The sequence below is a fragment of the Scleropages formosus genome, chromosome 4 (assembly GCF_900964775.1).
Source record: "Scleropages formosus chromosome 4, fSclFor1.1, whole genome shotgun sequence".
Lineage (NCBI taxonomy): Eukaryota > Metazoa > Chordata > Actinopteri > Osteoglossiformes > Osteoglossidae > Scleropages > Scleropages formosus.
The window spans coordinates 32082642-32108536 of record NC_041809.1 but is presented as its reverse complement, the minus strand read 5'-3'; the positions used below and the strand labels follow the sequence as shown (position 1 = coordinate 32108536).

The following is a 25895-nucleotide window of genomic DNA, read 5'->3' as shown; positions in this document are numbered from 1 at the left end:
TATTATGAAATTTTTTTGTATGCTCATGAAAAGTAGTTGCACTGACCTAAACATCCCTAACACTGCTAGACTTTTCCCTTATATAAACTGTATAGGTAGCGAGCCAAAATGCTGATGGCACAGTGGGCACACTGGCATAAAATAGGTGCCCTGGTGGCACCCAGGTGTGAACTATATAGCAAAGACTGTAACGGTAAGGCCTTCGAATTGGGTCGGCACAGTACACTGGTACACAGTACTGGAACTTCTGCTTTGTAACGCTTCAGATTTTTAACTGCACTCTCACTTGACCCTATGTACTGCCACCTATGCACAATTTTACTGCACTTCAGCCTAGTTCCCTCAAAAATGCATTTTTATAATTGTCTACTGTTTATAAAATTCCTTGTGACGTCTTCCGAAGGTGTTGATTGAGAACATCGCTTAATTGATGCAGGCGAATTTAATTCCAGTGCCAGTTGTGTTACATGTAAGGATCCTTTATATGAGTTCATTGTTGCCATGCTGATGGTTGCTATGAGCAACAATCTAGATTAGGTGGCACCAGTGAGCTCCGCTTCTAAACAGGTATATGCATTTTCCTGTGCAGTTTCTCCTCTCACGGTGGCAGGCTTCCCATAGTGAGAGATGCCCGTGGTTCATTCTCCGTTCTTCACTGTCAGGTTACTCTCCGTGCCGAACACCTCGGATCAGGACTACTGCATCTGGGCTGCAGGCCAGCCCCGGACCAGTTCATCGGCGTGTTTGCACAGAACAGGCCGGAGGTGAGGGCAGCCGGTGTAACAAAACACATTGTGGTCGTGGCCATTGTACAGCTGACAGTGCCTTCCCTTCACAGTCTTGCTCTGGTGAGGCTCTGACCTTTCCCTTCTTGCCTCGGTAGTGGATAATTGCAGAGTTAGCCTGTTACACCTACTCCATGGTGGTGGTGCCACTTTACGACACCCTGGGACAAGATGCCATTCGCTACATCATCAACACTGGTAAGAAGTGATATTTTGACGCATCTTCTCTTGGACTGCATGGCAGATGTGAACATAATAGCTGCAGCTCGATATAATTCCTGTATAATAGCTGCAGAGAGAACAATGCGCATATGCGCACATGCTTTGGCCAGTAAGTCACTTTTTCAGGGATGTTGGGCAGCCTTGAGTGCTAGAGTTTACTTTGCTTTTCACTATGTTTTGTCTGTCGTAGACTTTGCAGTATTTTATCTCGCCGAATTTGTAACAACACGATAAATTGTCAAAACGTTTTCTTGCTTCAACGTGTGGTTGAAAACGGAATCGTTAACCATTTACAGACATTTCCTGCTGTTGTGTGTTGTTCCTCAGCTGAGATCTCCATAGTAATATGTGACAAACCAGAAAAAGCCCAGGTGCTGCTGGGTAATGTGGAGAGACAGGAGACCCCAGGATTGAAGAAGGTCATTCTCATGGATCCATTTGAGCCCCTTCTTTTGGAGCGAGGGGCCAAGTGCGGGGTCCATATCCAGTCGATGAAAGAGGTTGAGGTAATTTTCCACTGTCAAAGAGGGATTAAAGAGGGGGCACAGTGGCGCAGCTGGTTTGTACGGGTCCTGCTCTCTGGTGGGTCTGGTGTTCGAGTCCTGCTTGGGGTGCCTTGTGATGGACTGGCATCCCGTCCTGGGTGTGTCCCCTCCCCCTCCAGCCTTGCGCCCTGTGTTGCCGGGTTAGGCTCCGGCTCCCCGCGACCCCATCTGGGACAAGCGGTTCAGATGATGGATGGATGGATGGATGGATGGATGGATGAAACCATTATTTCAATCTGTTGCCCTTTCTAGCCGGCTTATTGCTGAAATTTCCATTTATAATTGTATATGTGAAAGATGAATCTTCAGCATGGCTTATTATTTCATATGATGTACTCACCAAGACCCAAATGTTTCATGTACTTACTGAGTGAAAACAAAAGACTGCCTACATACATAAACTGAACTTTGCCCCATGTTAGAGATCTGCCTTTCAGTTCCTGCTGCTCCACGCTACCTGTCCACGGAGAGAAGGTCCAAGGAACACAAACTGGCCTTAGTTTTCCTGGGTGTGCGAGAGCATAGATCCTCTCACCCCGTTGACCACGGTGAAACCTGTGGTCAGTCAGGTGCCTGCAGGGATGAAAAGTGCAGTCAGTAAAGCGAGCTCCCAGCATGTGCGTTGCAGGGGGTGTGCGCCTCATCTGTTTACCCCTTCTGAGGTGGTTTGGGTTTCATGCTTTGGAATGAACCTGGGTAGGATAGTTGGCTACGACTAAACTGGGTGATAAAAGAGGTGAAACCCAGAGGTGAACCAAAAGTACTCCTTTTGGATAACAGCCGGTGTACAGTTATTACAAAGACATCTTTATGAACTTCCTTCCCCTACACAGCAATGAAAGCGGAAACAAGATTTGAAGCCTGTTACATCAATGGTCACAAGGGAGCAAAATGACCAGGCGCTCATTTGTTCATGAATTTAGACTCGAAAATTTGTGTGTGGGACATGCATGAAGTCCGAGAGCTTTGTGACACAAACCTGAGGGGTTCAGCGTAAAAACAGAAGCTACGAATTGTGAAACCTTCTTGTCTGCAACACATACTGTTTTTAAGTGGTTTGACATGGGAAGCACTTTTCTTGGTTTAAGATTGTGTGAGTGACGGAGAGAGTGTGTTCCACTGACGTATGGATGAGTGACCCAGTATAAGTAGTGTATCTAGCAGTGTAAGTCACCGCGGTGAATAAGGTGTGTGGGCTGATAACACTACATAGAGTTCATTGGAAGCCGCTTTGGAGAAAAACATCTAAGTAAATAAATGTAAATGTAAATGTAAGATGCGAAGAAACCCTTTTTGCAAGCAATCATGTATTTTGCAGTTAAACACAAATGTTTTAAAATTGAAAATTAGTAGCTCGGGTATGAGGGGGTTGTTGCGGCTCATTTTAGCAAGGTCCTTCAAATGACCTGTACTCTACTATTGGGTGCAAATTAACAGGACGATAATGAAATACAGTACATGATCTTAGAGACAGGCATTGCCCATAGCCTTGTAGATTTCCTGCCCCGAGACTCTAACATATCCCTTTGTTTTTCAAACAAAACTTTGGAATATTGTTATCAGTTTGTTGAGTTTCTCAGGTATATTTTTGAATGCGAAGTATGCCTAACAGCCCTTTTGTTACGGCAGTGGTAACAACAGGAATTTATTGGGGATGTTGTGTTTCTCAGTAAGGCAAGGAAAAGCCCGGTATGGGTGTTTCAGCCTTTTGTACATTTTGTGATAGTGTGAAAAAGGAAATACGTTTGTTAATTAATCCATCTATTCTCAGTAACCATTTGTGTGATGCAGGATCGTGGTGCTCTTGAGCCTAACCCTTAAGCATAAGGCACAAGGCAGGGAAAGGACACCAGTTCATCGCAGTCGTACACACATTCACACTTTGGGCTGTTTAGATTCACCAGTTCACCCAAAACATATGTCTTTGGACTGTGGGGGGAAACACCGGACGAACGCAACACATGTAGAGACCGTGCAAGCTCCGCACAGGCTGGGCTGGGTTCAATCCCACATACGAACCCAGAGCTCAGAAGCTATGAGGCATCAGTGCTACTTCCAAAGACCACATATAGAGTCCTCTTGCATAAGTGGCAGCTTTTCAGCCAAGTGAAATATAAACTGTATGAAAATATTGCTTCACTGACATCTAAGTGTGTCAAAACCTATGTGTAGCAATATAGTAGGAACACACCATAACTATTTATATTTTATGTGTTTTTTCTTCTCAGATTTCATATATCTGGTCAATGTCAGCATAGTTTATCAGTGTGTGCATTAGTAACATTATACTACAACAGTGTGTGTGTGTGTGTGTGTGTGTGTGTGTGTGTGTGTGTGTGTGTGAAAGACAGACAGAGCGAGATAGTCTGTGCGCAGATTTATGTGGTACTTACTACCGTAGATAACTTATCCACACTTGTGAACAAGATCAGTGAACGTACTTCAAGGATAGGCTCCTGACCACCGCAGTCCTGGAATGGGAAAAACCTGTTACTGATGAAAAATAACCAACCAACATCCACAACCGCTTGTGCCGAGCGGGGTCGCGGCAAGCCGGAGCCTACCCGGCAACGCAGGGCCCAAGGGGACAAACCCTGGGCGGGACGCCAGTCCACTGCAGGGCAGCCCAAGCAGGACTCGAACCCGAGACCCACTACACAGCAGGCACCAGCTGAACCCGCTGCACCATCGCATCAAAAAAAAAAAAACAAAAGCACAGCACAGAGCAATGAAAAATTACACGTTCACATTTTACCGCTTGAATGTTTTTATTTGGTTTAACAGAGCTTGTGATTTATGTTGTTGAAGCATAATGTAACACAGGATATCCTTTTGGCATGTGTTTCTCTCCTGCAGGCCCTGGGCAGGGAACACCACAGAAAGGCCATGGTAAGTACTGTGCGGGTTCGACAAGGGCTGCACCATTCCGCTCATTCCTCAAAGACTGGTTTCCTGCACACTTTAACAGTTTAAAAGTGTGGTGCCAGTCACTTTGGCCCAGCAGTGACAGCTGTGATGACACCATGTTTACAGAAGTCAAATGGTTGTGAACCGTGGTATGAAGGAATCCCAAAAACCCAGTAAATAGTTAAAGCCAGGAATCGTGTACCCCCACCTCGACTAATGGTACATTCCATAAAAAATGAGCTTAAAGGCAAACAGTGATGTAATTAATGTTTTTTTTTTTTTTTGTCTGGTCACATATTTCACACTCTCAGAGCAGGTCCCTGGATATCTGAAAGAAAAAAAAGCACAGCTGGTGATGATATTTAAATAGCTTTTTATGATTTGCATGATCCGAAGCGGTATTTTGAAATGTTTTTAACTGATTTCAAGAGTTTATGCATTTGGAATTGACTACAGAAAGGATGATAAAAGTTTATTTAACTAGCCAGCATTGAAAACCTTTAGTAGTATGGTTCCCCCACACTACATAGAGTTCATTGGATGTTGCTTTGGAGAAAAGCTAAATAAATAAATGTAAATTTAAGTGCAAAATATTATTTTCTTGTCTTATGTGAATTCATATTATTGAATATCAGTGCATGTAAATATAATCCCAATTTGTGCTGATTTGGTTCCATTTTACATTACATTCATTTTAGACTGTTGTACTATTAAATTATGAATGTTTTCTTTAAAAAAGTTTCTTTCTGTGACTTATGCTTATTAAAGCATGAACATTTTTCCCAATGCATTATAAAAACCTGGCAGCAATGCTTCACCTTAACGTGAGAAAATTAACAATATATAAAAATTCAATATATTTCCTAAGTTACACATTGTTTTAAATGTGCAATTTATGGTGGGTAAAATAATAGTAGATAAGCTAAGCAAGTAATTATATTATATTATATTATATTATATTATTGGGACAAGCAGTTTCAGACAGTGTGTATGTGTGTGTATTATATTACATTATATTATTTTATATTATATTATATTTGGATTAATTGTTTACATTTTTACTGAGGTCTTCAAGTTCGTCATATTGCAGGAACATTTCATACTGTGTACTATATCACAGGGTTGTTTATCATATGATAACGTTTTCCTACTAAGGAGTTCACACAATGAAGTACAAGGCCTTTGGTAGTTTATTGTCCAATAAAGTTAATGTTTTTCCAACAAGTATGTCCAGCTTTGGAGAAGATAGTTTTACCACAGCTGAGTTTGTTCCTCCTGCAGCCTCCTCAGCCAGATGACCTGTCCATTGTCTGCTTCACCAGTGGCACCACAGGTGTGTGTTCCTACGTGTCGTACCTCATGAAAACCTTAAACAGTGAAAGCAGTTTCGTAGGAATACGGTGTCAATAAAAGTTTTATGATTTTATGAAGGCCAATTACAATGAATATATGAAAACAAGAGCCGCTCTGGGCAGCTTTTACAGTAGAGTTGACTGTAGCTGCCCTGAATTTCAACTGATGGTGTAAACGTAGTACGCGATACATGTGAAAGGTCCTCCTGTGCTCTGCTGAAGTTTTATGATATGCTAAAATATACCTCCTGAAGAAAATTAGAGAGAGAGAGAGAGCAAGAGAGAGAAGAAACCTTGCCAGTGTAATGAATCATCCAAATTGTTACACTTGTAGAGACATTAATTCTGGCGTAAACATATTTTGAATGACAAATGGCAGCTTTTATTTCTTTTTTTAATGCTCTTTTGTGTCTTTATTAGCCAGACAGCTGGTAGCGTAGTGGTTAGAGCTACTGCCTTTGGTCCCAAAGGTTGCAGGTTGAGCCTCACCTCTAGCTGTAGTACCCTTGAGCAAGGTACCTACCCTAAATTGCTCCAGTAAAATTACCCAGCTATATAAATGGATGAATAATTATAACCTCAGCACTGTAAGTCATTTCAGAGAAAAGCATCAGCTAAATGAATAAATATCATGTAAATGCATCACAATCTGGGGGTGCGGTGGCGCAGTGGGTTGGACCGCAGTCCTGCTCTCCGGTGGGTCTGGGGTTCGAATCCTGCTTGGGGTGCCTTGTGATGGACTGGCGTCCCGTCCTGGGTTTGTCCCCTCCCCCTCCAGCCTTACGCCCTGTGTTGCCGGGTAGGCTCCGGTTCCCCGTGACCCCGTAAGGGACAAGCGGTTCTGAAAATGTGTGTGTGTGTGTGTGTGTGTATCACAATCTCAAATTTCTTCATTCTGTTTGTATTGCTCTAAACTGATCATTTTAACAATTTTTTTAATTTGAAATATTAAAATTTAAAGAAACATGTCTGCTAAGTGTAAAATTGTTTCCTCAACAGACCTTTCCTTCTTCAATAATCCTTTACCAGTGCACTTGTGTTACAGCACAGGCAGGGTCAGGAAACTTCTCATTAGTCATTCTTAAGAACTAAAAATATGCCTCTCCGTACTCCATTGTCCCACGGTAATTGTTGATGTTGGCCATCAGTAAACAAAGTGGAGCTCTTGCAGCCATTTCCTTTAAAAGCACTAAAGAAGAATCATTGTTGCTATCAATACTCTGTACTGCCGAAGTACTACGTTTCAGGGTAGATTCGGAGCGAGGCCGCCCCAGTGGCTGATGTGTGTGTGTGTAGGACTGCCATCGCCTGGCACTGTTTTACCTTCAAGAGAGCTGGTTGAGTGTGTTCATCTGTTAATCCTGAACATATTGCACTAAAGACTGCTCTGAGGCTGCTGACAATGATGTTTAAACATGCCGTAAGGATCTTCTTTGCTATGATATGAAACAGCTGTTAACACAACGATACGAGTATACAGCCATCAGTGTGCAGTCCTCAATTTTTCTCTAAGTGCTGGAATGTTTGTGCTCCTCAGGGAACCCGAAAGGAGTAATGCTGACCCACGGGAACGTCGTAGCGGACTTCTCCGGCTTCCTGAAAGTGACTGATGTTAGTAAAAACGCATTCTTTCTTTCGAAATTGAATAAACTTCATTAGTCAGCCGCAGTATCGGTGCGTTATGATTATAAAGCCATTAATGTCTGCGAAAAAAGAAATACATCGAGTTATTGAAACTAACCATTCGGCTCATTCATAAACATAAGCCGGATATCTCACGTTATTTTTTTATTCACTGTTCAGGACTGTGTCCATTAATTTATCATTTTGTCTTGATTCCTGAAACTGTACCTGATCAAATTTTTTGCCATATGTTTTTTTTTTTTTTGTTCTTGTTCTATTTCCTTGCCATTTTCTCTCTCCTTTCCTTGGGTCTCCCCTCTTGCTTGGCCTTGCTCTTTTTGGCTGCCCTGCAGAAGGTCATCTTTCCATGCCAAGATGATGTCCTCATCTCCTTCCTGCCTCTTGCCCATATGTTTGAGAGGCTCATACAGGTGAGAGCTGTGTGCCAAGTTAGACTTCTGTGCTTCAGTGCACAAACTGACCCTCCAGGCTAAGTAAGACCTCTGTTATGCAAGGAATCTGTGCTTTGTGGCCGTTATATCATGGACCGGAGGCAATGTCATAGTTTGAGCTATCACTTAGGAGCCAGAAGACCTGGTTTCCCCTGCAGAACCTTGACTGGATATAACAGAAAATTCCTCAGATGCTTAGCTAACTAATGATCTTAGCATCCAGATGAATGAGTGAATAGTAACACTTATTATACACACACACACACATGTGTGTGTGTGTGTGTGTGCACTTATTATAGTGTGTATAAAATCTCAGAAGTAGAACAGCACTCTAGCAGATTTTAACTAACTTACGGTATAATTTCTAATATTTCCCTTCTAATATGGTCAGGTAAAAGGTCAGGACAACACACCATGGGGGGTAGCTTGCTGAACAGTGGTTAAGGGCACCCCTTGAAATCTAAATGTTGTGGACTCATGTCCCAGGGGGGCCTCAGCTGTTTAGCCAACGTGTCTCTGATAAAATGTACAGCAGCGTGAATACGGCTACTTATAAAATGCTGTTATGGAGAGTGTTAGCTTTGCAACAGTTCTGTAATGAGAGCTCACACACATTGGCTGAAGCCTCTTGTCCCAAGCGGGGTCACGGCAACAAGGGGACACACCCAGGACAGGACGCCAATCCATTGCAAGGCACCCCAAGTGGGACTCAAAACCCCAGACCCGCCAGAGTACAGGACCTGGCCAAGCCCGCTCCACCACCGTGCCCCCCTGCTGAGAGCTTGTTTTTCATAAATATATGAAATGCCAATGATAGGCAATAAAAGCCACCCCATCCACCACCATGACAGCTGTATCAGTTTTCCGCCCTGTGGAAGAGGCAAAGGTCCCCGCCGGTTGCGGTGACGGCGCCTACTTAATCGCAACAGCAATAAGGGAATGGCATGAGTCACAAATCTGTTGGTGTCGCAGAAAATGTGCAGTGAGCAAGAGCAGCACCAATATGAAAAAGTCTATACGGAAAAGTGAATAAAACAAAAGGTGGTGGGAGGGCCGTCTGTGTGGCGACAGGAAGTCGGGGGCTTTATTGCGGACTGCGTGAGTAATACTGTCACAAGTCAAACGTCGGTCCTATGGGTGGGACCGTGGGCGGAGGTGTCCCATATTTAACTGTCACCATGGGGGCACGCCGCTGATGTGTCTCCTCTCTCTTCTGCCTTCAACAAACCATCAGAGGAAAGCTCTTTCGTCAGGTGTCAATCTGTTTGTGTTTTCACATCGTGTGAACAGCAGTGTCCTTTGCTTTAGGTTTACATGCATCTCTTTCTGGACAGATCAGATGTCTCTCATTTAAAGCCAATCAGTCGTTCGATCTAAAATCTACTTTACTTGCAGGAAGTCATCTTTTCCCCCAGAGTAATAGAGCAATTTCTAAACATAGCGTAGTCAAAGCAACACCAGACTTAGGGCGTTAACAGCAACCATTTCCTAAGGGCAGGATACTCAGTCATTTCTGTTGGCTGTGGTAAAACCTGCTGTCTTTGCCTTTGAGCAAGTCTAAGAGATGAGGAATCAAGTGCATCCTCTTGAGTATGTATCACGATGCGTTGACTTTCATGTATGTATATAGGTATATATATATATGTGTATGTATGCAAAACATAATGAACTGGCCTGTGCTTGCATATTTTTCTATTTTGAAAGAAGTTGTTTACATTATAATATATGAAAGTTATGCAAGACAATCTGGAAGTACATGTACTATATGTGTTTCTAGTAAAAATCAAGTTAATACTTTTGTGGACTCAAGAAAATACAGAAGTGATTTCTGTGCTGTGTTTTTGGATAGAGCGAATGACTTTTTGGTTTAAAGTTTAGACTCAGGGATGTCGTCTCGGTGTAAGGAGAATGTTGCAATTTAGAATTTTCACTTTGGTTATGTATATTTACTTGATCAAGCCACCTGGCTGGGTTTATGTTTAGTCAGTCGTCTACTGCCATGGCGGGAGGATTGGCTTTTTCCAAGGAGACATCCGGCTTCTCGCTGAAGACATGAAAGCCCTGCGGCCTACCATCTTCCCTGTGGTGCCCCGGCTCCTTAATCGCATGTATGACAAGGTGAGGATGCCCTAAGCCCACCGCAGGACTGAGAGAGAAGGTAGAGTTGCAGTTCAGGAGCAGGACTTGTGGCCAGAAGGCTGCCAGTCCAGGTACTATGATCTTGGGACGTACTTTACCGGAATTTAGGTAAATATCTAATTAATACGTTTTTTTTTTTCGGAAAGCAACTCTATTTTAAATTCTCAGTTAGGTTACTCGACGTAAGCAGGACGTCTCACGCCATTGTCTCGAGTCTCGTATCTCACAGATCTTCAGCCAGGCCAAAAATCCCGTCAAGCGCTGGCTGCTGAACTTTGCAGCCAAGCGAAAAGCTGCAGAAGTTCAGAGCGGGGTCATCCGCAGCGACAGCGTGTGGGACAAGATCTTCTTCAGCAAGATACAGGTGGGCCTCAGCTACAGCGTGATCTGAGAGAAATAGGACCGCCAGCCGAGTGATGTTTTGTAAGAGATTCTTTTACCATTCCCATGACAGGCCAGTCTGGGTGGGCGGCTGCGGATGATCGTGACGGGCGCCGCCCCCACCTCCCCAGCTGTGCTGGGGTTCCTCAGGGCTGCTCTTGGCTGTCAGGTGAGTCTGGCCCGTGCGGGAACTCCATTCTGTCTTAGGACTAAATAGCAATGCTCCCGATTTCACACTCTGCCCCTTTTTTGTTATACCAGGTGTATGAGGCCTACGGTCAGACAGAGTGCACAGCAGGATGTACTTTCACCACACCTGGTGACTGGACATCAGGTGTGTTGTCCTGCCACTTGCCTGTCATTAATCCTTTCTATGCATTGCAAATAAATTCTATTAATACCAGTGACTCAGAGCCAGTTCTGGGAAGCCTGGGGTGCACAGCAGAGTACGCACTGAGTAGATCGGCCACATCGTCATCATTTCTGTAGCCATCTGACTTTACACAAAGCATCTTTCAGCTTCTGTGCTATAGTAAGGAAATGTTGCAAGTGTAGTATTGGCAATAAGTTGTACTTGTGACAGGGGTGCGGTGTTGCGGCGGGTTTGGCCTGTGCCTGCTCTCTGGTGGGCCTGGGGTTCGAGTCCCGCTTGGGGTGCCTTGAGGCAGACTGGCGTCCCGTCCTGGGTGTGTCCCCTCCCCCTCCAGCCCTGCGCCCTGCATTGCTGAGTTAGGCTCCAGCTCACCGCGACCCTGTTCGGGACAAGCGGCTTCAGTCAATGCGTGTGTGATGTCATTGTGGTAACATGTAATACGTCAGAAATATTTGCACAAAAACAGGCCTCAAAACCTATAAGCAGTTCATGTTGGCTATAATTATAATACAGGTGAATATAGTATGGGGTGGGTATGTTCCAATAGCTGAGCTATGGCCTCGTGACATTCTCTTGTTAATATTTAATTACAAATAAAAAAGCATCTTTAACTGCTAGTTGTAGGATGCTCTATGTACGTTAAAGATTTTTCTACAGAATGATAAGGCTCAAGAAAAATTTGAAATTCAGGACTAATCTGTATTTAAGAATGAAAGGTTTTAAGTTTCTTATTCTTTCAGATAATTATAATTTTAGGTGACAGCTCTCGCCAGTGGCATCTCTGTGTAGTGGCACAAACTGAAGATCTTGTTTTCAGTCATATAAAGAGACTTGTCTACATATGCTAGAGAAGTTTCTCACCTTTTCTACATGCTGCAGTTACAAATTTAGCAAGTCAGCCGCCCTCTACCTCATCCTTCTTATTGAACCACATTCTGCATGCAGCGTGGGAGACCCAGCGAGAGCAGCGCTATCCCCGGCCGCTGTAAATTGAGCTGACCCGGACCGCTGAACACAACGCCATTTCAGTTTGCTTCAATTTCAGACACTTTAATCCATGTGGTAGAAAGCCTGGTTTTACTTAGTCAGTCACTGTGGAAGGTGATGCCGCATCGCTTGGGGGATACGGTTCGCTTGTGCGGTTGCTAAGCAGGAACTGCGTCGAGGCGTTAACACATGCGTGGCACACACGCTAAACATGTAGACAGGAAACAGACAAAACGCAATGGCTATTTATACCCGACCACCTTGGAGGATGTTAGATATTATAAACAAAGCATTAAGAAAATAGACACTGAAACTGATGATTTTTGTATTGGTTTCAATAAATTGCTTTACTCGTAAAATCGCAAGTAAGCCTCACACCCCATATGTTACACACATTAATGTGTACTTCCGATCTTCCATCATAAGATTTCCTTCCATCATCTTCATAAAACTGTCTGACATACAATAGAATGTTTACTGTTTTATGGTCAGTTTGTGCACAATGCCCACTTGGATTACATGACCATAAAATACATGATCTGAATTTCACAGACACCTACAGATCTCTAGTCTTTGTTTAAAGAACCGTTTGCCACTCCCATCCAATGGAGCAAATTCGTGATCAAAATGTGAATATCTCAAGGTTTCGTGATACCACTTTAGATCATTTTAGCTGTTGTCATGTCTTGCAGTACAATGTACATTTACATGCGTTGTGTAAATACTAATAAAATGCCAGTCAGGTGCTTCTCAAACATTGTTTTGGGAAAACCTCTGTACCACAGATAGTGGTTAAACTGCAACCCCTCTTCTGGGAAGATGAAGCTCTGAGCACAGAAGTCACTATAAGTGGAATTTCACGTAACCTCGTATTCTTATATAGCAGTTATACAACACTTTTACTGCTTAGAGATTAAATAAATTACAAACCAAACACACATAGCAAAATGTTAATGTTTTTGACAAATACCCTGTAACATGAGGTCAAAGACATATTTTATATGTTTCTTTGATGTGACACTTCTTTGCAGGCCACGTTGGTGCTCCCATTCCCTGTAACTTAATCAAGCTGGTGGATGTGCCAGAGAAGAACTATTTCGCCTCAAAGGGAGAGGGAGAGGTAAGAAGCATTCGTTTGAGTCTGAATCAACTTGTTCTGCTTAAAAAGCTTGCGAATGTGCAACGTGTGTTTGGCCAGATCAGTGTCGCACTTTTTAGCACAAATATCAGAACTGTAGGACCAGTAGTGAATTAAATGGAAAAATTGACAAAGCAGTCAATAAACCCATAACTCCACCTAGAGCTCAGGTTCCCTTTGCAGTGTAGCACCTTGTCTCAAACCTGATTCCTGACACCACATGTGAAAACTCAATGGAGAAGTTACACCTTGAAGAGCTGTGTGCTTTACCATACAAAGAGGAACTGAAACACAGTAGATCACTAGGACACCCCTGAGCTTTGTTTCAGAAATCTTATGCTTTTTACCACGCAGGTGTGTGTGAAAGGACCCAACGTGTTTAAGGGCTACCTCAAAGATCCTGAGAAGACAGCTGAAGCATTGGATCCAGATGGATGGCTCCATACAGGAGACATTGGGAAATGGCTGCCTGTGCGTGCTCTTTTCTCTTTGTGCTATTTGTAACTGGATGAGTAAATCCAGAGCATTTGCATTAATTATACAACAGTTGTTTTTTTCCTTAAAAAGTTTGCTTCACTCTTACTCATCGCCCAAACAGAATGGCACATTGAAGATCATCGATAGGAAGAAGCACATTTTCAAGTTGGCCCAGGGAGAATATATCTCTCCAGAGAAGATAGAGAACATATACATCCGCAGTGAGCCCATAGCTCAGCTGTATGTCCACGGTGACAGCCTACAGGTGACGTCCTTCACATGCTCTTGCTGTGCCAAAGTGCCATATCATAAATATCAAGGGAGGATTCGTGCACAATTCTTAATTCATGCATAGTAGAAGCACTTCAAACCTGTCATAGTTGTGATTGCATTTCCTGACATCATCAATACCACAGTTTAGATGCTAGACATTTTGACCTGATCATTCTGATCCTAAGGCATTACTTTTCATTCTACTTCATTTATAGGTTCTCACTAGTAACAATGAAAGTTTGGCTCAGAGGTCAAGTTTTTGTTCTCTCATCCTCAAGATCTGATAGTTTCTTGTCTGTTATACTTTTCTGGAACCCTCCCATGACAAATGAAGATTCTCAATACAAAAGAAACCTTGCAATGACTGGTGCATCGGTGTCGTTTCTCACTTCTCAAGTGTTACCAAAAAAATGAATGTCTTAGAAAAGTTGTTTTACTTGAGTCATCCACTTACAGTATTTTTCAACCCTAATGGAAGATGAGTTTATCTTTATGATTTACAGTTGGTTTCTGTGTCCTCCTGCAGTCCTGTCTGGTAGGGATCGTGGTTCCAGATGCGGAGGTTTTGCCTGCCTGGGCAAAGAAAAGGGGCTTTGAAGGATGCTTTGGAGATTTATGTAAAAATGTGGTATGTATATTTCATCAGATTCACTCACCTTCTTTAGTTTTTATTGCATCTGCATTGTGTGATATTTTGTAAAAATTGGCAAAAAGCTATTTTTAATGGTGACTGCTGCCAGCCACTTAGGCTTTAAGTGAAAAACACGGTGGCCTTAACAAAGATTTTTTTTGAAGGAGCTGAAGAAAGCCATCATGGATGACATGGTGCAGCTTGGCAAAGCCAGTGGACTCCACTCATTTGAGCAGGTGAAATATGTCTTTCTCATGCACATATCAGTTTACATGTGAATCAGTTTACAGTTTACAAAAGTTATTATTTATAATATGCACCTCTATTAGACTTACTTCACATATATTTCAACATATTGTAAGTCCCTAGAAACAATATGGGATCATACTTATACAAATTGGGTCATAATGTCATTGTATGTACTGGTTATTAGTCAGTATTTATAGCAATGCAGATGGACTTAGCATGACTGAGAACTGATACATTGATCATGAATATTTTCTGGGCTAATGTAATACCTATTTTCATTAGGTCAAAGAGATATACCTTCATTCTGAGATGTTTTCCATAGCCAACGGTCTGTTGACGCCCACATTAAAAGCAAAGAGACCAGAGCTGAAGGAGTTTTTCAAGGAGAAGATCGAGGAGCTGTACAGCAACATCTCCATGTAATCCCATCAAACAAACACCTTGGTTTCTCGGACCTTTAGCAATATTGCTCGACATGAACCATTTGCCCTTAACTCCTCTTCGAAGCTCAAACAGATGAAAGAAGGAGAATCACAAAAGGGATCACAAAAAATGCATGGAGTCCTGTTGAAATGTGTTTTTAGGTATGGTACAGCTTCGGTTGCGTATGTCAGGAGAGGAGAGATTTAAACCAAATTACATGTCTACACAGAGAGCAGCAGGTGAAACCAGCCTGTTTACGTCTCCTTTTCAGGTGAAGACCTGAAACTAAACAAAGACGTCACCAAACGATGAAAATATTTATTCTCAGATACATGTTTTTTTTTTTTTTTTTTCCTTTTGTCCTAAATGTAGACTCAGAAAAAAAAAAAAGCTTTTTGACTACGAGCAATGCATGCTGTGACCTCAGCAGAGCTGGGATTTTATTGTCTTGAGTTTTCAGATGCATCCACACGCATCAACACACATCCGTACACATGCATACACACAAACCCCACAGAGTGGACAGAAATGTATGAAGGTGTTCTCCTGCACTCCAGCTCTGTACAAGCTCCGATGAGCTACAATAACTGAAACGAAGCCAGCATCCATTTTTAAAAATAAAAATAAAAAAAACAAAAAACTGGATTAGGGTAGACCATTGTGACGGCTTTTGAGTTCATTTCAACCCAAAGTATTACACTTTAACTGTACTTATCGAGGGAGAATAGATGTAAATACGTCCGCGTGAGTGTGTGTGTACGTATGTGTGTGTGTGTGTTAACGTTGGAGTGAAAAGATATAGTGAGAATACCTTAGTCTAGCATAGTTTTACAGAATCAGGGTTGGTGGAAATGGGACACACAAATAAAAAGAAATCCTGAAATAACATTTTAATTTATTCTTTGCATGTTTTTCCACCTTTTCCTATGTCAAGTACTGTACTGAAATGAGGTGTAACCACTGTAAGATGCTCCTAAAATTCATGCCATTTATCAAATGTGTTTACTTGGAAGGACCACTGTTTTACAGTCATATTTTGTTAAGAGATCAACATGACCTGTACAGTATACAGTATTGTGCTGCAGAGCTAGGAGGTAATACCCTGTTTCAGACACTGAGCTCGTGTATATTCTTCTAAAGTCTTGACTTGTGTGAATATTGAACCTTTAAACACCTTTAAAGAAGCAGGTTTTTTTTTGCTAACAGCGTGTAAAGTACTTTTAAATAGTACCAGTTCTACACCTGACGGGTTTTAATCCCATAATCTTGATTTTTGCTATGTAGACTAAAACATTCAGTGTGTTCACTTGAAGGTAAAACGTGTACAGTTTTTAATAATATGACTGAGACTAGATGTGTGTGATGTATGTGTATATATTTCAGTAACGATGCAGTTTAGGATTTAATTTTAATACATAGCTATGAGTCACTTCAATCAATACGGTTACTCTACGGATATCTTCTGTACAAGGAAATATGGGGACTTTTTTGCTCAATATTCTGAAAGACAACGGGGCTCCTAGTAGGTTGTGAGTTTTGTTTCTGAGACCCGGTATGACGTGATGCAAAAAATGACTCTGCGAACATCGCCGCGGTTGCGGGAGAAATTGCCTCAACTGTCCTCCATGATGTCGTGTGAGGTACTACTGCACGTGCACAGAGAGGCAGCAGCTGGCGCCGGACACAGTGAGCCCCTTGCGTGCTTGTGCGCGCGCGCGAGCGCCTGTGCGTGCGCGTGTCCGTGTCTATTATTGTACTGTACTTGGACGTTGCCAGCACTTCTGTATTGCTCTCTCTCTCTGTGGCCGAATATTGACGGGAGGGATCTGACAGATACACTTTTTGCATGTTAAAATAACTTAAAACATAGCCTTAAACAGCTGCTACGGGATGACAAAGCGTGGTTTGGGAATAAACATATTTGAACAAAAATAAACGATGAATGTGTACGCGGAAAGAACGCAAGCATGCCATGAAGAGTTAAATGATATATTTTATATAATATGCGAAAATGTTAACAAAGACGACGTGCTATCATACAGAGTAAATATGTTTTATATAGTTTAACGAGGCAAATTGCATGAGGGGAATAAAACTACTTACGTTCACATTTCTGTGTTATTTATTTTTTGTACGTCATTTTCTTAAATTATTCACTGATGTAAAGTAAAAGGTTTGCCTCTTATGTGTCCTTATCGAGGTTCCGTTAGACCCAAATCAGCTCATATTTTTAGACTGCAACGGTAAATTTAATGTTTTTAATTACTAAACGAGATGAGATCGTAGCCAATTAGTGAAGCGAGGCGGAGCCCTTTTGAGTCGTCGCGAGCGCCACGTCATGCCGCGCGAGAGCTCGAGCGTTGGTGCGTAGGCGGGAAAAGGAGTTTTCCCTCCCTCAGACGTCCACGTTTAATGGAATAAAAAGCTAAGAAGAAACCCCCCACAAGAGTTTATAACTGACTTAACCGAGAAATAGCTTAAATCCTGTTGATACACACGTTACACCTAGGCCAAAAAAGCAGGACTCGCTTGACTATCTAAATTTACCAGTGAAACCATGTTCAGTTCGTGAGAGAATCTGGGAGTAGAAGCGCACATTCGAGTGTGTGGTGTGTTGCTCTTAATTATAATGGCTCTTAATGGTACAAGGGTGATTAAGCGGAGCTGTATGCAAAAGCGAAAAAGAACTCTTTTCGGGAGAATTTCCTCACGTAATGTCCGTCAGGCCACGCCGGCCCGTTCGAGAAACAGTAAGAATATTGCTCTTTAATTAGAATTGTTCACGCCATCTGAATTGGATATACAGTTAAACACTTTTTTTTTTTTTTTTTTTTTTTTTTTTTTTTTTTAAACTGAAATAGGCCCTGACAAACCCACATCTTAGAAATGCTTAGTAGCCAGTTATAATAAATATTTTGCTGCTGAAAATGATAGACATTTTGCGGTTCTCACACGAACTTTTGAAGACGAGTGTTTGTCCGGCGGTGGCTGCTGCCACCTACAGGTCGGAGGAGGATTTTCCAGACGGCCCATGTGAACGAGCGCCGCGGAGGCCCTCATCTCTCTCCCATAAAGGAGTCTCCGACTGCCGAGCGCTGCCTGTGAGTCCTGTACCCTTTACACTCGACACACAGCACACTAGTTCTGGTCTAAGTTCTTTAAAACATCTTTAGGGTATGATAACGGCCTGCTTTGTGTTGTATTCCGTGTACGATACGGAAGTATCGATAATTATGCGTTAAAGACATGGGATAGATCTGTAATGAGCTGGTGGGCGGTGCCGCCATATCGTGGGGCGGGGTTAAAGGTGACTGACAGCTCCCCACTTCCGAGCCCCGCCCTACCAGAGTAATAGTGACTTATGGGAAGATTCTTGGAGACTTGTGTGTGAGTGCTGGAAAGAGTAGGAAGGGTCTTTGTTCTTGGTGATTTTCGTTTCTTTTGCCCAGTTTCTGTTGGTGATTTATACTTTGTTGGGTGTGTCTTTTGTGTTGCTGTGTCCATAATTGATTATTTCCTTAATAAAAGATTTTGTGTGGGGAAAACCAGCTGTCCTTGCCCTCTCTTACCCATGGTGGTTACCATTGTTCGTCTGTCCATTCATCCATTGTCAACAAGGTCGCGGCAAGCCAGAGCCTCACCCGGCGACACAGTTCCATACTAAATACTGCGTATGGGTAAATGTACTGGATTTGGTGTCTGGGATATACGATTGTTTTGATTGCAAGTTTTCACACAAAGTTAAGATGCAGTTTTAACTCAAATCCTGTAAAGAGGAGGAAAATTAAACTTTTCATGTGTTGGGTTTTTCTTAAAATGTGCCCACCAAAGACTGACTGCACAATATTTTCCATGTCATTAGATACAAGCTGTTTCAGAGAAATGTGATATTACCTGATTAAGCCTTATTACCACACAGAATTGTCACGAAGGAGAGATTACCTGATCTGACACCCCATCCTCATCAAGAAGTATGTTCCCTTCACATCACTTTTTATTTTTTTTATTTTTTAAAATAAACTAAGAATAACCAACATTTTAAATGGGCAGTTCTAACAAATGTTTTGAATATATTTTAGGAACCCAGTAGCCTTGCCAGAGACTCTGCAAGTAATGAAAGTGCATCAGGTATTACCAGGACAGCTTATGCTTCATATAATTTGCCATTTATCTTAAATTTTAATTTTTAATGAGCTACCCTTTCTCTCCACTGCAGATGACATTATGCCATCTGGTGTTTCTTCCTTCCTCATTGACTGCATGGATTCCAGTTCACAGACTGATTCTTGCGAGGCCCCAAGCAGTAACTACCCCTCACCGGAAGTGTTTCGAACTGCAGATGCATATGGTGTGTGTACTTCACAATGATTAAATGTTACAGTGGAACGGTGTCTAATGCACACTGACCTTTTACGTGTTAAAGGGATTAAAAAAAACTCCAATTTTAATACAGCAAGTAAAGGACTATAGTCCCAATGTGCACTGGGCATGGGTATGGAAGTTTGACATGAGCAGCTAGGCTGCTGTATGGTGACAGCATTTTTAATATGGGCTTATTTGCTGGCTGCAGAGGTGTTCAGGTTGTCTCATACCTTTTTTTTTTTTTTTTTTTTTATTAAAAACTGGTGCATAGTGCTCCAGTAGCTGCCCACAGAGTTGAGTTGCAAAAGAAATATGCAAGTGATTGATAGATGGTATGATGGAAATTCATAAGGTTGCTTGGAGGTCAACAGAGAAGTTTGTGCAAAAGAGATTGGGTTTCTGACCCTTCTTGACTATTGAAAGGGATTCAGTTGTCCTGGGGGAGCTTATTCAACCACATTGGAGCAAAAACTGAAACCTGTGGATTCCTGATTTTGTACCTCTCGTGAGTGCAACAACCAAGTGGACAGAGGATGGTAGCTGTCTCGCTGGGGTTAAGTATGTGTGTGATCAGACCTTTCAGACAGCTCACAGGTCTTCCTTCAGTCTTTTATGATAAAACCAGAATCTTTTTTTCTTTTGAAGTTCCTGATCTTGAACGTGGAGTTCTGCACATCAATCGAATTTTCTCTTTTCCGTTCCTCACATCAAAGAAGTGTACAGCGTTTCCGACACGCATTCAGTTGTATCTGTTGCAGTGTGTGGATGGTGTGTAGGATGTATGGAATGATTAAGGGTACTTGCTTAGAAATTTTGACAAAAAAGAATGAATGATGAAGAAATGAAAATGAACAAATTCAGGTCAGAATGATCAAAAATCAGATTTAGCCTACAAGAGGCTATATTTAATGTCACATTGACCTACTTTTGTTTGTTTTCCCTTCAAGGTTTTTCATGCTTACAGTAGGTGTGTGTAAAAGTAGTATTTCATACCATAATAACTTAATATGGCCAAATTTTAAAAACTGTCAATTGACATTTTTCTTGTCTTGACGAAGAGGAAGCAATGGATTTTTCTTTCGAAGAAGATTTGCAAGTGAAAAACTCAACTCTCCTTGATGTTAGTCATGCAGTTGACATCAATATGAGACAGCCACCCAATCTCTCTGCAATCCTGGGTAATTTCAACATTACCATCTTTCATAACTCATGTACAATGACAAAAGAAACCATGTTTTTATTATGTATATCATGAAGTTATATTTGTCTGTCTAATACATAACATCTTCAGACTTTTTACTTCTGTAGATCAGCCATAGTTGATTTTAAATAATTGTCAATATTGGGGAATACTTGAAGAGATGCTGGTGCACATAAAGCATGTGTAATTTAGATTAATGGGAATCTGTGCTTACTTTGTATTTAAATTGTGAATAAATGCTGTATAATCTCCCTGCAGGGACTTCAAGAAAGCCTGTGGAGAAGGACCCTGAAAAAATGTAGATTAATTTTGCTTCTTTAAAACACTTGGGAGCTTTCCTTTTATACTTGCACAAAACTGCTTTAAAATCACTTTGTTCAAGTGTATTTAGTCCTGTGTACCAGTATATTTTCTGTTAATGATACAAATGGTGAAAAGGTGTGCGTTTTTAACAAATTGTGCTGCATATCGGGTGATGACATGTATGAATATAATGGAGAAGCGTAGCCAGTGTTGACCCAGAACATTTCTCCTTTTGATTTGTTGCAGCATGGGAAATGTAAGCAATTCCTTCACTGTGTGTAAAACCCCAAAATCAGGTATTTGCCATGTTTTCTGATCACTATGCAGTGTTTGTATGTAAGGAACACTTTTGTTGCATTTACAAAACAAGTAAAATGTGATATTATAGAAAAAACAACTTTAAGAAGTTTTTCAGAAAGAAAGTGTCAGACTGGAAAAGATTTCATCCCATTAAGTCAGCTTCCAAAGGTAAGTATCTTACTTTCCTCATCTTCAGCCAAATATCAGGAGCGTATCCCGAGTGGGCAAAATGTTATTTAAAAAAAAAAAAAAAAAACCTTTCTTCCTCACAGAAATTTAGACCTGTGAAATGCCAAAAAAAATTGTTACAGCCAGTAGTTACGGCAGCACAAGGGGAGGGAGTGAAGGCATCTTGTGAAACAGAGCTGACTACACAGCCTGTGTGTGAACCTCTGAGCACTCTTGAAGAGTTGAACTCTGAGGTTCAGTCCAAGGAAGACCTGAAGAACAAACTTTGTAAAGTACAGCTGGAGAAGAATGAAAGTGAAAACATACCTGCAGGGGACCCCAAGTCCCTAAAGAGACATGAACCCCAAAACAAGGCTAGGCTCTTCATTTTTGCAGATGAAGTAGAGAAGAAGTCTGTCCTTCAGAGAAAGGAAGGAAAACACCCCTCTTTGTTCCCATCTCAACCAGTAAGAAAGCTGCTCAACAACATTTATTGGTTGTGACCAAACTGGTTAAAGGGGGAGGAGTAGGCTGAAGTTGTACATATCTAAAAAATTATCTTGACTCTGATTTTTTTTTTATAAAAATACCAGTTGCATAAGATGTGTAATAATAGGGGGATCATTGTATAGAAGAAAAATGGGTTCAAACTTTAATTTTGCTTCCTTTTACAGCTCAGTTTGAAGAATATGCCATCAGAGGAAATTACCCCAGTGTTTCTAAAGGTTAGAAATGAAAGTATCAACATGTATGACCTGTCACCCTTTCTACAAAAATGCTTTCAAAATGGATTGAAATCCTCTTAACCCTAATCAAAGTACTAGTCATTGTGACCACTGTCCAGTAGAGGGCCATGAAAAGATGCTTATGTTCTCAATATACAGTATTTTAATGTCTGTTTGAATTTATACTGGCTGTGGGTAGTGTTAATCGTTCTCCTGAATGTTTGTTCTTGATAAATTTCATTTGTGGCAGTTCAAGGGCTCAGAAATGCATGATCCCGAGAAGCTATATGAGGTGTGCTGGATGCAGCTACTCCACGTCGGAAAGGCATTCTTCAGCAGCTCGCGGTTTAAAAGGATTGTCACAGATGAGGGTGAGACCAATGTCACATGCTACAACAGTGAATAGCTGAAGTGTGTGTCTCGTGAATGTTTGTCGCATAAGTCATCTTGCAGAATAGCAAAAACTTTTTGTCTCCGGTACACAATGCTTACTACTTTCTGGGTCAGGGCTGCATTAAGATGAGCAAAGATAGAAAATAAGCAATGGTAATTTAGGGGTACTCATTTAATACTTGTAAAATCTGTCTTCATTACTTTTTCAGGTGCCTTCTATGAAGACTATGGGAAGTTCAAACAATATTAAACTTACTAAAAAATTAATATTAAATATTAAAAACTGTATGATAGTTTTAAATCAGTTGCCTTTATGTTGAAATGTGTGCTAATATTTCGCAATAGGTGGAACAAAACACATCTTACACTGCAATTTGTACTCTGCTTTATTCCTTGGCATTTCTGGAATGTATAGTCTAATACACCAGACCTTTGCAACTAGAGGAAATATCCAGAAGAGGGGGGGGCCATATTTAAAAAGGAAAAAAAAAAAAACGAAGTGGTGTAATTTATTAAAATCCATCTAATATACACGCTGATTGCACACACTGTGCCAATGGAGGAATATTAATGAATCAGTTCGAGTCCCGGGGGGCGTTTTACTATGAAGAATCCAACAGCTTGGCTGAAGCACACACTGAATTGCCAAATTTTGATTATCCACGGTTTCACTAAAATACCTACGTTTTTCTTGGAGTGAAACGTGCGTGTCGTGCGTACGCGGCTCCTCAAAACATCAACACACCAATTCTTTTGAACACGTGGGACTTCGCCGAAAATAACAGCCAATGAAAGAATTCGGAAGAGGCGACGGGAACGGGGTGGCCGTCCAATCAGAAAAAGGACGCGTGTTTCTATGCAGTTGTGTGACTAATGCCTGTCATATGACTCTGACACAAATGGAGTTAGTTTCAAGGAACTAGGTGTGCTTGTGGATTGATAAGAAAGAGAATTTTTTTGTACCTGAGTGCGTGGCACAAAATGCCTCCGACGCTCTTCCAGAAACTTTTCAATAAAAAACATGCTTTTCCATCAACACCGAAGTGCATAAAAGAAGAGCACTCGTTCAGGTATGTATGTATGTGGCTCCGGTTCAGCATTTTCCTCGCCTCGCGGCTGCGTGGAAAAAAAAAGAAAAAAAAAAAAAAAAAAAAAGAGTTCAAATTTAACTTTGTTATTCCTCCAGCTTTATGTTTGCCGCTTTGTAAAAATGGAGGCAGCATATCTTGCTGCGCTGTCGCTAAAGATGTAGTTGCAAGTTCACGTGTATTAGTAAGGTTATGTGGCGGCGTGTGAGCTCGAGATCGAGTGTTCAGTTTTAAAAAAAAAAAAAAAAACGGCAGATGGCTGCGTTGCTAGCGAGCTAAGTACAGTACATGCGGCGCGTGCCCCACATGTGACGTGACATAGTACCCGGGGTAAACTGCGCCCGCGAACACTCTTTTCATTTGGGTTCTATACGGTGCGTGAGCACGGCGAACGCCGCGCGTCTGTCTGCGTGCTTCGCGCACCGTTCACGCGCTGGTCGAGGACGCCGTGTGCTGTCGGACGGTTCGCCGGCACGTGACGGGCTCGCGGCGACGAGCGGCCGAGGAGGATGCGGTTCTGTCGTTTTCGCTGCTCTGCTGCTGTGTCATTTTCTTGTTTTCATCATCATGTGCGTTCGTGTACGTCGCATTTTTACACTGTGGTGGATACAACTGTGAGAGACGGTTTCGAACGCCCGCTTGGCCGGATAGGCGATTAGTCAGTGGTTGTAAAATTAATAAATAAATGAAACAATTTGAAGCGCGTTTGTAATTGCGCGCGCGCGCTCATCTACACCACACACACAAATGGGCCGCAGTGGTTACAGCCTGAGTTCGAGTGGCCGTTCCTGCTGTAGGCTCCCTGAATCAGAGTATTTAGCGTTATTCATTACCTTGATGTGGTAAAAATGCGGTGTAAAATGTATGGGTAAATCATAGTGTCTAAAAGAATGGATTAAATGTGTAAAAATGAATATTTCAGATAGCGGTTGGAACAAGACCCCAAACACCCAGTTTTAGTTTGTTCTAATGGACCCAGTAAAGCGATTCGTCATTTTTCTTAGTTTTGTCCGATTTAGAAACAATTTCGAATTAATTCTGTTTTCAGCCTTTGCCCCATTTTGTTTAAAATTATATTAGGATATCTTAGATACACGAGAGAGGTTCTGAAGTGCTTCTCTGAAAGACTTGCCATCCATTGGAGGTTAATTTCTTGATGTTGTTTGATGATGGCTTTTTGGTTGCTGATGAATCAATGATGTTGCTTGATGTTTGCAGACTTTATTGATGGTAGTTTGTGTCGGTTGCCTCACCGTGCCACCCGTTTATACACTACGATTAAAGAAGAACCCATGCAGCCCACCGTTCCGTTGATCGTTCCTTTTGTATCCGTCAGGGATCGAGAGAGATCCGTCCCGTTTGGAGCTGGAAGTCGACCGTTACGTTGATTTGGGATTTGGCGAAGGTGTTTTGATCTTCCGGAATCTTCCCGGTTATGCTGCTGTGTGCTCTCGTCTTTTTTTTTTTTTTTTTTTGGTCCTTTAAATTTGTGGTTATAGTTCCCGGTCTTGAGATGCCACTCCCCATGCTTCTTTGCAGTTCCTTGCTGTTGAGGTGGTCGCTCATTGCTGTACTTTCAGAACTTTGCTGGTCCGCAGACGCACGGTACGAAAGACCTGCTCCGGCGGGGGCGCTTCCTCATCGTTCACCGAGAAAAGTGACCTCTCGGTTCGACGGTTTCGTTCTCCGGTCCGCGCGGAGCTCGGACATCATCGGCGTCGCTCGCCTTTCGGATGCCGTCGACCGCCGATTCTTTGCGATGGAGACCTCTCGATGCTAAATATACGCGACGAGTTCCACGTTGGATGGCTTCGTCACTTTCCCGGCTACCGTGTCGGCACGTTTCCTCGGCAGGATGGTCGCGTTGTTTCAGCACGTTGTAGGAAGAAGTTTCCGTTCGGCATCTCCGTTCAGTAATTAACTCTGTCGCCTTCTTTATGTTGTAAGTACGGTTTAGTTTCTTGACGTTATAAGTGCAGTTTTGCTTCGAGGTAACTGATTGATTATGACCGTGCAAATCTTTCGGCCTCAGTATTTTTAGGGGTTGTGCTCTGTAGACCGTTTCTTAAAGTTGCGACTTGGAAAATCTTCAGTACAAAAAAAAAAAAAAAAGTGGTGTTCCGTCATTATTTCTTTCTGTAACGTCAAGTTTTTTTTTTTTTTTTTTTTTTTTTTTTTTTTTTTTTTTTGTTAGCTGGCAGAACTGACTGGAACGGTAAACTATGAATGGGAGGTTTGCGAAAAGGGGCAGTCCCATATTTTAAAACTGTCATTTTATCGGAAAAGTTGCTTCTTTTTGCAGTCAGGCCGTTATTTTGGATACGCAACTCATTTCCTTTTCTGTAATAGGGATTTCTGCTGTTCTCTTATTCTGTAAATTAGATGGATGACTTGAAAA

General features: G+C 41.9%; 3 protein-coding genes across 7 annotated transcripts in view; all 3 read left to right on the top strand.

The window, feature by feature from the left end:
* acsl6 (acyl-CoA synthetase long chain family member 6) overlaps nucleotides 1-20498 on the top strand; it is a 68167-nt gene extending 47669 nt beyond the window's left edge. For 3 of the 5 annotated variants that reach the window (XM_018752037.2, XM_029250949.1, XM_018752036.2), the window contains exons 5-22: nucleotides 663-764; nucleotides 884-983; nucleotides 1335-1513; nucleotides 4409-4441; nucleotides 5741-5792; nucleotides 7349-7422; nucleotides 7788-7865; nucleotides 9870-10004; nucleotides 10255-10389; nucleotides 10480-10575; nucleotides 10668-10740; nucleotides 12798-12886; nucleotides 13259-13375; nucleotides 13503-13646; nucleotides 14181-14282; nucleotides 14450-14521; nucleotides 14817-14953; nucleotides 17962-18138. In XM_018752037.2, coding sequence (XP_018607553.2) covers nucleotides 663-764; nucleotides 884-983; nucleotides 1335-1513; nucleotides 4409-4441; nucleotides 5741-5792; nucleotides 7349-7422; nucleotides 7788-7865; nucleotides 9870-10004; nucleotides 10255-10389; nucleotides 10480-10575; nucleotides 10668-10740; nucleotides 12798-12886; nucleotides 13259-13375; nucleotides 13503-13646; nucleotides 14181-14282; nucleotides 14450-14521; nucleotides 14817-14953; nucleotides 17962-18130 — 1887 coding nt within the window. In that variant the 3' untranslated portion in view covers nucleotides 18131-18138. Of the gene's footprint in view, nucleotides 1-662; nucleotides 765-883; nucleotides 984-1334; nucleotides 1514-4408; nucleotides 4442-5740; nucleotides 5793-7348; nucleotides 7423-7787; nucleotides 7866-9869; nucleotides 10005-10254; nucleotides 10390-10479; nucleotides 10576-10667; nucleotides 10741-12797; nucleotides 12887-13258; nucleotides 13376-13502; nucleotides 13647-14180; nucleotides 14283-14449; nucleotides 14522-14816; nucleotides 17056-17961; nucleotides 18139-18876; nucleotides 18929-19036; nucleotides 19086-19173; nucleotides 19306-20377 lie in introns of those variants that run through there. The other 2 variants (XM_029250950.1, XM_018752034.2) reach the window with 2 other exon arrangements.
* Nucleotides 20499-20733: 235 nt separating this feature from the next.
* On the top strand, nucleotides 20734-22446 carry LOC108934167 (uncharacterized). The gene is made up of 6 exons (XM_029250951.1): nucleotides 20734-20818; nucleotides 21070-21119; nucleotides 21212-21291; nucleotides 21396-21758; nucleotides 21966-22016; nucleotides 22267-22446. Exons 1-6 carry the CDS (start codon nucleotides 20757-20759, stop codon nucleotides 22420-22422), a joined length of 762 nt encoding a protein of 253 aa, XP_029106784.1. The 5' UTR covers nucleotides 20734-20756; the 3' UTR covers nucleotides 22423-22446.
* A 398-nt stretch (nucleotides 22447-22844) lies between these two features.
* The window catches only part of fnip1 (folliculin interacting protein 1), a 29438-nt gene continuing 26387 nt past the window's right edge, over nucleotides 22845-25895 (top strand). Inside the window, exon 1 of the mRNA XM_029250908.1 lies at nucleotides 22845-23479. Within this exon, the coding sequence (XP_029106741.1) occupies nucleotides 23391-23479 (89 nt within the window). The 5' untranslated portion in view covers nucleotides 22845-23390. The remainder of the gene's footprint in view (nucleotides 23480-25895) is intronic.

Bases quoted from the DNA above. Each gene is read 5' to 3' on its own strand.
- LOC108934167 (XM_029250951.1), top strand. From the start codon at position 20,757: ATGCTGTATAATCTCCCTGCAGGGACTTCAAGAAAGCCTGTGGAGAAG. The intron at 20,819-21,069 runs GTAGATTAATTT...GATTTGTTGCAG, and splicing joins GAGAAGGACCCTGAAAAAAT to CATGGGAAATGTAAGCAATT. The intron at 21,759-21,965 runs GTAAGAAAGCTG...TTCCTTTTACAG, and splicing joins CTTTGTTCCCATCTCAACCA to CTCAGTTTGAAGAATATGCC.